The sequence below is a fragment of the Lampris incognitus genome, chromosome 1, assembly GCF_029633865.1.
Source record: "Lampris incognitus isolate fLamInc1 chromosome 1, fLamInc1.hap2, whole genome shotgun sequence".
NCBI lineage: Eukaryota > Metazoa > Chordata > Actinopteri > Lampriformes > Lampridae > Lampris > Lampris incognitus.
Window position 1 is genome coordinate 143,279,844 of NC_079211.1, and position 10,708 is coordinate 143,290,551.

Here is a 10,708-nt window from a genome sequence, read left to right on the forward strand (position 1 = left end):
TGTGATGCTCCAGAAACTCAATCTGCTCAAAGAAGTGCCCATCCAACCAATCCAACTTGTGGGAGCTGCTTCTGGAAGCGTGGGGGTGCAATTTCTCCAGATTACCTCAACAAATTAACAGCTAGAATGCCAAAGGTCTGCAATGCTGTAATTGCTGCAAATGGAGGATTCTTTGACGAAAGCAAAGTTTGATGTAAAAAAAATCTTATTTCAAATACAAATCATTATTTCTAACCTTGTCAATGTCTTGACTCTATTTTCTATTCATTTCACAACATATGGTGGTGAATAAGTGTGACTTTTCATGGAAAACACAAAATTGTTTGGGTGATCCCCAAACTTTTGAACGGTAGTGTATATTTGCCAAAGGTGGCCCATATTTATTTGGGCCATATTCACCATTTACTACATGGGCCACTTCAGGGTCACATCCAGATGACATGTTGCCCAGAGCACCGCATCTTTGCCAAAAAAGGCCCACATCTGATTTGGCATATTTGGGCCATATTTGCTATGATACACGTGGGCCACTTCAGGCTCACATCCATGTTGTCAGGGCCAGAAGAAGGCCATTCAGTGCCGCATCATTGCCTGAGGTGGCCCACATCCGGATGCTATCTGGGACTGCACCAGTTGTGTCAATATTCTAACGAGATATAGTTCCATACTGAAGGTAAAATGTCTATCAAGTGAAGGTGGGTCTGCATTTGGGAACCCCCACATCTCTGCCGTTATACGGGGTACCCGTATCTACTGTCATATTTGAGCGGTGGAGGACTTTGACCGCTAGAGCTCGGCTGCCGTGTGCCACTGTTGCCGTTGCGGAGGCCGCTTTGGCCGGACTCCGTCCGATGGAGCTGGCCTTTCCTCGCCAAGCTGTAGGCTATGCTGGAGTGTGGTTGGTACCTCAACACCGAGCGGAAGCTCGAGCTCCTGCTCGTAGGCCGGCTCTCCGGGGCCGGGACGTCCTCCCTGGGGAAAGATCTCAGCGTTAAGTGCGCCCCGTTCACAATTGGTTGTCGCGCGGCGTTTGGGGGGGTCGCAGCGCAGCTCTCGTACAATACCTGATCTCGTTGGCCACCTCCTTCTCGTAGCGTCGCTTGTGGCAGCAGCAAATCAGGAGCCAGACGAGAAGCAGGAGGAGGAGTAGCAGCAGCAGAGCGCCCATTACCCGCCCCCACTATGACACCCGCTTTGCTGGTGGCTAGGACAGAGGACACGGCGCTTAGAGACAGGAAACGTGCGATTTTTCACCTCCGTATTCATTTGTGCGCGTACAATGCCGCGTTTGGTGGGTTTTGACATCAGCCAGTTTTACTCGGCTGCCACAAGGACCGCAGCAGCCGTCGAAGGACGGCGCCGCGAGGTTTCGGTGCTTTGGGGCAAAGTCATTAAATCCCGATGCCGTAAAATTTGGATCAGACTCACGGTTGTATGCATACAGTGTGTATTTACACCGCTCTTTGCCAACAGCATTCCTCGCTTCGCAGACATAATTCCCAATATAGCTCTCCGAATGATTCCTTATCGAGAGCTCCCCGGTCTGCGGGTCTGAGCCAGAGACGAGGACATTCAGTACCGAGAAATCATACAGGAGCATGAAATGTGTGTTGACTGTGTGTGTGTGTGTGTGTGTGTGTGTGTCGGCTTATGAAGACGACGTCCCTCTCGGGGCTCGCCTCCCTACCTTGAGTCGCAGTGGGCGGGATGGCGCCTCCGCTCTCCCTCCTCCACACGTAGCTCAAAGGAGTGGACCCCTGGAAGGATTTGCAGCGGAGGGAGACCGTGCTCCCCCTTCTCCTCGCCGCCTTCAACCCAGCATTTGGGCACCGACCGGGCGCACTAAAGGGGGAAAACGAGGAAGAGGGTCAAGGGGTCTTAACGGAGGAGTACCCAAATGGGATAAATTTGTCATGGGAAACGTGCTGCTGCTGAAATACGGAGGCGATTTGAGGTGTGTGAACAGAGGAGGGAGGAGGTGTCCGCATTCCGTGTGAATGAAAGCAAGGTTTAAGAAAAGAGAAAAGAAAGACGGGGAGGAACGTAAACCGGTAGAACAGAAACCAGTTGGACAGGAGTGTGGAGACGGTTAAGAATTCGTACCCATCACTACCAGAGTGACTTTCCTCATGTCAACGCCCCGGCGCCTTTTTGACTTTACACTGGTAGGTGGCCGTGTCCGAGGCCCTCACGTCGGAGATGGTGATGGAGGCGTCTCCCAGCTTGGGGTCCCCCGTGAAGGCCACTCTTTTGGAGAGACTGGGGTCGCCGTAGTGGAGCGTCTGGCCCCCTGTGTACGATAAGATCTGAGGGGGCAGAGATCAAGTTCCAGCGGCAGGTTTTAGACCTCTCTCCGCTGTGCCCGGCAAGAACATACCCCGAAGCAACACGAGTGTTGTACGGTGGTTGCATGGCTCTCGCCTCCCGGGGAGGTTTCGAGCAACATTCCTTCCCCCCCCCCCCCCCCCCCCCCAGATAGCATCCGGATGTGGGCCACCTCAGGCAGTGATGCGGCACTGATGGCCTTCTTCTGGCCCTGACAACATGGATGTGAGCCTGAAGTGGCCCACATGTATCATAGCAAATATGGCTCAAATATGCCAAATCAGATGTGGGCCTTTTTTTTGGTAAAGACGCGGCACTCTGGGCAACATGTGATCTGGATGTGACCCGGAAGTGGCCCCCGTGTGGTACATGGTGAATATGGGCCAAATATTACAAAACAAATATGGGCCACCTTTGGCAAATATATGCTATGGCTTGGTTCTGGCTCAGCTCCGGCAAACAGGAGCGGGACCGCCCAGGTGCCGTCATTCCACGCGGGTACTACGTGGGCCGGATGAACGGGGTCGGGTGTGGGGACGGGTCCGGGGCCAAAGCGATTTCGCTATCTGGGACCCCACCCCCCAACTTACCAGCTGGTCCTTCTGGGTCATGTCTGGGCTGAGGTTGGACCACTTCGATGTCGAGTTCCCCCGTGTCCGAGGGGCCCGGCGTGTAGGTGCAGCCCAAAGTCACCTTGTCCCCCTGGGGCTGCTGGATGGTCTGCGGGCCCGTGGAGGTCACCTGCATCGCCTCCGTAAAATCTTAGGGTTCAGAAAAAGTTATGGATTAGAAAAAAAAAGGGAAGGATAAGCGTAACCACTCGCACGCCCCTCTCTCCATGGAAGCATGAAAAGTTTAGCTTCCCGCAAATGCCGATCTTCGAGGAGACTGGACTTACCGATCTGAGACTAATTAGCCTTTTGAGTCAAAGGGAAGTCGAACCGAAGTTGTGTATTCGAGTGCCGGGAGCCGGCACAGCAGTAAAAGCGATGTGTTTTTTCTGTGAGAATTAGTTATGTATGGTTGAAATGGACGCCGGGGGGGATTCATTAATTACCAAGAGTGCCTGCCAAAATAATGACCAAAGCTTGACGACCAAAACTTGGATCGTAAATTCATCGAAGTACTTCTCGGGCTCTTTCAAAAATCCAACCGGACAGCGTTTTGCGGCGACTGACATATTTTTTTTTAAAAGGCCAAAAGCCTCGTCAGCGTTCCCCAAAGCGTGTTGTACACCAGCCCTGGTGGTGTACACCACGGTGAAAAGGACTACGCTGGTTTAAGCCTTGCTAAATCTGGCTGGAACTGGATTTTACGGGTCTTAATCTCGTGATTTTTTCTTCTTTTTTCGTATCGCTGAACCGTTGGGGACATCTCAAAGGCAAGTTTGTCTTCACCCCTCGTTTCTGAGACGGACGCTCGCCTGTCTGTCCATCTGAGAAATGAACCGGGGGGGGGGGGGGGGGGGCCAGAGTACATCCGTCGCCATCTTACAACGCTGGGATCGCGACCATTCCCAAATCCTCCGCGGGTGGTGCGCGAGCGGCCCTCGTAAATCTAGTTAATGGCCCCCGGTGATTTGCATATGAAGGCGATGGTTGGGGAAACCTGCGGTCAGCTTGAGACTGAAGAGGTCGCTTAGGTGAGTGTCAGTAAACATGGTCCAGGGGAACTGATTCTACTTTCTGGGATTTGCTTACCTGGATTATTGAGCATTAAGATTCTAACTCCCCCCCCCTCCTCCCCTCCTCCCCTCCTTTTGCTCCCCAATTGTGTCTGGCCAATTACCCCACTCTTCCGAGTCGTCCCGGTCGCTGCTCCACCCCGTCTGCCAATCCGGGGAGGGCTGCAGACTACCACACGCCTCCTCCCATACACGTGGAGTCACCCAGCCGCTTCTTTTCACCTGACAGTGAGCAGTTTCACCGGGGGGGCTTAGCGCGTGGGAGGATCAGGCTATTCCCCCAAACGACCAGAGGAGGTGCTACTGCAGTGACCAGGACAATACCTACATCCGGCTTCCCACCCGTCTGTAGGGACGCCCGACCAAGCCGGAGGTAACGCGGGGATTTGAACCACCGATCCCCGTCTTGGTAGGCAATGGAATCGACCGCCACACACCACCCGGGTGCCCCCTTAAGGCACTGACTTGTGTGTATTTTCACAACATTGAGTAACATGGTTGATATAAAGCTTGCCAGCCCCCCCGGTTCAGGTCATTTCTTTGCCGGGGCCTACCTCACAGAGCTCCACACCGCCGGGCAACATGTCTACAGCTGCTTTTACAAGTTGCTTTTCTAAATCCAATGTGAGATTCTGGTTTTAAAACGAGAACCCCCCCCCCCCGCCGCCGCCCACCAGATAGCATCGGGATGCGGGCCACGTCAGGCAGTGATGCGGCACTGATGGCCTTCTTCTGGCCCTGACAACACGGATGTGAGCCTGACGTGGCCCACATGTATAATATCAAATATGGCCCAAATATGCCAAATCAGATGTGGGCCTTTTTTGGCAAAGATGCGTTGCTCTGGGCAACATGTGATCTGGATGTGACCCTGAAGTGGCCCCGTCTGGTACATGGTGAATACGGCCCAAATATCACAAAACAAATACGGGCCACCTTTGGCAAATATGCGGCACATGCGGCGTTGCTACGGCTCGGTTCTGGCCCAGATCTGGCAAACGGGGGGCGGGACCACCCCAGGGGCGCCATCATTCCCCGCGGTACTACGTGGGCCGGGTGCAAGTGTCGGGCGCGGGACGGGTCCGGGGCCACGGCGGCTTTGCTGTCTGGGGCCGACTGCGTCGGAGCTGGACGCGGGATTTCAGAGGGCGCTCATGAAAGCCCCCGAAACAGATGGCGGCCGCGATGAAGGGAAATAGGGAAAAATGTCAAATGAGCCAGCCGCACGTTTAACACCCCCCCCCCCCGGCAAGTGGGCAGACGAGAGGCCGGGGGGGGGCCGGGGATATATGAGGAGCACACAGTGCCGCCGCACAAAAGACGTGCTCGTCCACGTGAAGCGGCGGCCGCTTTGTTTGCAAGCTCAGGCGTGAAACGCGGTATCGTTTGGCTGTTAGATAAGGCCGAGATATGTTCTGCCCCTGTTCAGCAAGGGGGAAACTCACTGCGGCACGTCAAGTACACATCAAGTGCACATATGTACACACACACACATGCATATATATATATATATATATATATATATATATATATATACATGTATACATGTATACATGCAGACAGCATTTACCCCCTTGTTTAAAAAGAAAGGAGCAACACGAAACAGGAAGCTCCTCCGCCCCATCGCGAGCGTTCAGCCCGTTGGAGGTTTGTGCTGAAGTTCACACGAGGCCAGACGCATTACTGCCACATCAACGACGCAGAGCCCATCACACAGGCTCGTTCGTCTGTGTGCATCACACATCTGATGTGAGTCCACCGCCTGTAACAAACAATCCCATATGGCACGGGGAGGGAGGCAAAAAAAAAACAAAAAAACACCTATTTGGCTAGTCGGCGGGACACGCCGTCCCCTCCCGCGGCGTCCCGCGGGCCGCCGCGAGCGTCTCTTCGTGTCAGAGGCACGTTTAAGGACGTGTGTCAAGCGTGAAGTGTGCCTCGACTCGATGGGACAGAATCAGAACCGGAATCCAAAACCTCCCTCGCTGCCAGCCACCGGCAAATCTGAACACGCAAGGAATTCGCCTTTTGACCTTCAAGACCCTGTTGTGCGCGTGTGTTGTATATACTGTATGTGTAGTGGTACGCCCCGTCATGTCCCTCCACCTCAGGCACGCCACGGAAGTAACCTGCTGACCTCTATTGCAGCATCTCCGGTCCATTCTCTGCACCTTATTTCACCTGCACGACTCAACCCTGAAGGTAGTTGTGTTGCAGCGTTGTTCCTCTGCTAAGTACGCCGAGAGAGCCACGAAACCGGAGGTCAGACCCCCCCCCCCCATGTGTGTGCAGACCTGCATGGCCAGTGAACACGGTTCCGGTTCTGACTCGGGGCCTACTCACCCGTCTCCAGATGACTCGTCAGGAGGAGCAGCACGGCGAGGGGGAGCTTCATGCTGGTGGATACGGTCTCCGTCATAACCCCGGGAGCGACTGTAAGGCAAAGGGGGGGGGGGGGGGCATTACTTTTTAGATTATGACCTCACAGACTTCTGCGCCTCACCTGGTACCTTTTGAGCTTCCTCGGGCTGAGAAGGCATTACCGCGGCGTGGCCTTTGTCCTGCCACTGAAATGGGTAATAATCTGCACTAATCCGGGATGGGGAGCCTGCTTGGCCTAAAGGAGGGGTGTTTAAAGCGATGGATCAGCCCCACTTTTGAGTTTTTGGAGGTTCCTGGTGTCTACCCGGTGGCCTATCCAGAGTAAATATGCATGGAGTAAACAATTTCTAACAGCACACCAGTAAAAACACAGACTGTTAGGCGCGAGGCTAAATATGGATACTCGTTGTTGTTGTTGATAATATGGCAGAATATCAACTCCTTACCTCGTAGTCTGAAAAACGGTCCGCGAGTATCATAGGTCCTGTCAGATGTGGCGGCGTCTCGGCACCAATCCAGCCTCGCCTTGCTGTTTTTTTTTTGCCCCTCGGGTGAAACTGCAGGTAACCGTTTGGCCACGCCCCCCTCCGGTCCACGGCGTTAGCCCATTGGCCGGCTTGCACGCTGCCCTCGGTATCGCGCCAGCTCACTTCAGGCGAGGAAGTCTCTGCTTCGTTTCTGTGTAACGTTCTGGAGGTGATTCTCCAGGGGCTGGGACGGACCATGTCCAGTCGTTTAATTTAATTTAATTTTTTTAGCACATCTACTAAATTCAGGAGCAGGGGGGGGGGGAAATGTGTGCCCGCTCTAAATGTCAGGTTGGTGTTTTTTTTTGGGGGGGGGGTTCTTTATTAATCACTGGCCAGAGCAGAGTGGCCGGATCTGGGCGTGGTGAGGCCGCTGTAGCGGGGTGCCGCCGAGAGTGAACTCTTCCGAACAGCTCACCCGGGCTCATCCGCAAAGGGAGGCCCGACTCCGGATGCCAGCCCCTCCCGGAACCCCCCCCCCCGCCGCCGCCGACCCCCCCCCCTCTTCGGTTTCACCACGTCATCGCCACGCCTTGCACCTCGCACACGACCGCGCGCATACCATGCTGTCGACTTAGAGTTGGATCTTTTTCTTTTTTTTTTCAGGGTAGAAAACTGCCCCGGCACTACCCCCGTCTTTCTGCCCCGCCACAACCGTGGCAGCATGCGCTTTGCTCGTGGCTCACAGACGAACCTGCACAGCCACGCGCACAGCGGACAACACGCGCAGCGGCGCGGCTGCAAAGCACGACCCCTGCAGCCCCGCTGCTGCTCCAACCCCCCCCCCATGTTACACAGTTATATGTCACCGCTAAGCCTGTTGGGGGAGGGGAGGGGGGGGTAAGAGGAAGTGCAGTATCAACTAGTGCACAAAGTCCACACGTTTTGCCGTAACACTGTCCCGCGGTTTGAGATGGGTGATATGACGTTGTAAAGATTACCGACGAACCAAAGCTGGACGGAGATAAAGTCCCTTTGCAACGGTTCCGTACCGACGGTCCGAGCGCGTTAGCGCCGGGTCACGTGGCTCCCCTCGCGACACGACTCTGGCCTGCGGGAGCGCCGGGTGTTGCTGAACGCAGCCTGGCCAGCGACCGTTAAGGAGAACGAAGCGGTGACCCAACACCTCAGATGGGTGACGATCAGAATGCAGATTTTAGACCCCCCCTCCCTAACCCCCCCTCGCCCGGCTGGACTCCCTCACTGGTTTTGTGTGCTCAAGCTTTAGCCCTGTATCGCTATACAGCTGTATTCATCGTTGTTAATTCGTAGTAATTCCTTCTTTTTTTCTTGTTTATTCATTGGCACCTTCTTAGGTTCCTGAAGGTGTTCACAGTCGAACCCCTCTCCCTGCCCTCGGTTTTGCTATTCTCACCCTCGCATGCTTACGCGTACATATTGTAGCGAATTCGGGGGACAACGCAACCACAGGAAGTGCCGCGGCCGGGAAGCGAACCCGTATCGCCCGCACCGCAGGAGACATCGCTAACCGCTCGACTAAAGGGTCAGACCCGCGAGCCAGCGTGTCTGCTTATCCATTCACGTTACAATATGTTAGACGTCCATCCGTCCATCCATCCATCCGTCCATCCGTCCGTCCATTGTCCAAGCCGCTTAATCCCAACTGGGGTGGCGGGATGCTGGAGCCCATCCCAGCAGCGCATTTGTCAGACGCCACTTTCTTAAATTTTTTTTTTATTGTTGATCATTTTAGTGCGCTCGCGCGTGCATGTGGGTGTGTGTGACGTATCAAAACACCCCCGCCGATTCAGATTGTGCGAGCAACTTGTGCCGCGCATGCGCAAACTCGCACGGCCGATTAAAGTTCTTCCGCAAGAGCCGTGAAGGCGCAGCCCCCTCGGAGCGCGCGCGCGCGCGCGTGCTGGTCTTTGTGCGCATGATGAAACGCACCGAGTGTGTCACGCGCTTGTAAGCCTGCGTGCGGCTGCACAGCGCGAGACTGCTTTACAAGCAGGTGGTTAATCGCCGCGCTCCCTTCTTCCCCCCCGCCGCCGCCGCCGCCGCCGCCGCCGCCGCCGCCGCAAGGCTGCGGCTCTGGCAGCGAAACGCCGCCACCAGCCGAATGTGACAGACAAGGAGGGCGCGCCTGGCGCACTTGGACAACTCATTAAAGGATTATGATTACTTCCGTCGGAAGGAAACCCACTAACAAGCGTAATGAATAAATATGTGGTCGCTGACCTGAATGCGCTGGATTAAATGTGCATTAAAGCGGGGCCGCTTCCGCATGAGAACTTCAACACTCTGTCCGACCAAGTTTTGGTGGACGAGGGGCCAAACTCCGGCTCTTGTCGCGCAGCCAAGGCCGGTGATAACCCCATCCATCTCCCGGATTTGGCAAAGGTGGCCCTAATCACGCCACAGGGTAGCAAACAAAACACCATGACAGATGTCCAAATTACTAGTAAACAGCCTGGCAGGGGCGGCGAACAAATGACCGGCGCGGGGGGAGGGGGGGGGGCAGAAAGCTGGAGCTTGCCAGCAGCCATACTGAAATAGCGCGGCGGCGCGAGTCACGGTGCGTCAATGTCAGGGCTCCAGTTAGGCACGTACATACATATATCCGTCTTTCAGGGTGGATGCCGCTGGGATGTGGGGCGGAGCTCCTTGCAGAGAATGCAGTCACTCAACCCCCCCCCCCCCAAAAAAAAGAGCTACGTGAGCGGAATGCGCTCACGTGTCACCACACCGTATAGTCACGCGGCTCTGAATCTTCCCAATCAAAATAGTCACTTGAGGATGAGATAGGACCCCCCCCCATAACAGCTGGCCATTTTGCACAGATGTTTTAGCGGTTGCGGTATGACTCCCAGCTACAGGAGTGCAGCGGTTGTTTTGTTAGCTGTCAGTCATTATTATGATTATGATTATGATTATGATTTCCTTTGCATCTATTTTCTCGTTGCAACGCAGGCGCAGCTCATTCCCAGTCTCTTCTGCCCACCTTTGCATGCCCACCCCTGCAACTTGCTAGGGGAAGAAATTGCGCAAGCGGCAAATGCAAGCCCCCCCCCCCCCTCTCTATCCTCATGCCGTTTGATTCTTCATCTAAAAGCATCTCAGAGAGGGGCACGTCTACCAGTCTACCCCATGCAGGCAGCGAGCAGCGGAATCCAGACACGCTCAGATGATGCGGTGCCCAGCAGGGAAAGCGGTCTCACCGGTCACCCATAAGCAAGTCCTTCTTTGATACCAGTCCCATTAAAGGCAGCAAGGTTCACGATACCGGTAAGGGACAGCAGCTGGGGATGCAGTCAACGTCGCGGTGGCATTTGCCAGCATTTCCTGAGTGATGTCTTGCAGGCGGGCATGTAGGTCAGAGGTCTACGGGTAGAGGATAACATGAGGGAGGAGGAAGAAGAAGAAGAAGAAACGAGAAAAACAAGAAGGACCGGTTTGGTCTGCGCGATAGAATAAACAGAAAGAAGTGGAGTCTGTGCAGGCGAGCAAAGTCGCTAAAGTGCTTAGGAAGCGAGAGAGGGAGTAGTTTTTTGGTAGGGGTGGGGGTGGAGGGGGGGCAGTAAAAAGGCCTCGTCTATTAAACCCCTTTAGAAATGGAGAGCAATTGGGTTTTAGCACATCACTGAGCCGGTTCATCAGGAATATACGCCAAGTCCTCTCCGTCCATGGCAGCCTGCGTTCTCATCTGTATCATTCAGGGCCCGGGCTAGACAGGTGAAATTGAAGCCATTTGGAACAACGGGGGGTGGGGGGGGGGGAGATCTCCTGTTAGCACGCGCTAAAAGCCGAGCCTGCTTCATGTCTCACC

The 10,708-nt window shown here is 54.8% G+C and overlaps 1 protein-coding gene across 1 annotated transcript; it reads right to left on the reverse strand.

Annotated features, from left to right (window-relative positions):
* Positions 1-361: 361 nt before the first annotated feature.
* On the reverse strand, positions 362-6,416 carry vsig8b (V-set and immunoglobulin domain containing 8b). Its single transcript, XM_056295220.1, is given in 10 exon segments — positions 362-972; positions 1,065-1,171; positions 1,173-1,204; positions 1,429-1,551; positions 1,688-1,842; positions 2,088-2,140; positions 2,142-2,306; positions 2,916-2,957; positions 2,959-3,086; positions 6,353-6,416. Coding segments are annotated over 10 exon segments (1,098 nt in total). The 5' UTR covers positions 6,405-6,416; the 3' UTR covers positions 362-731.
* Positions 6,417-10,708: the final 4,292 nt, after the last annotated feature.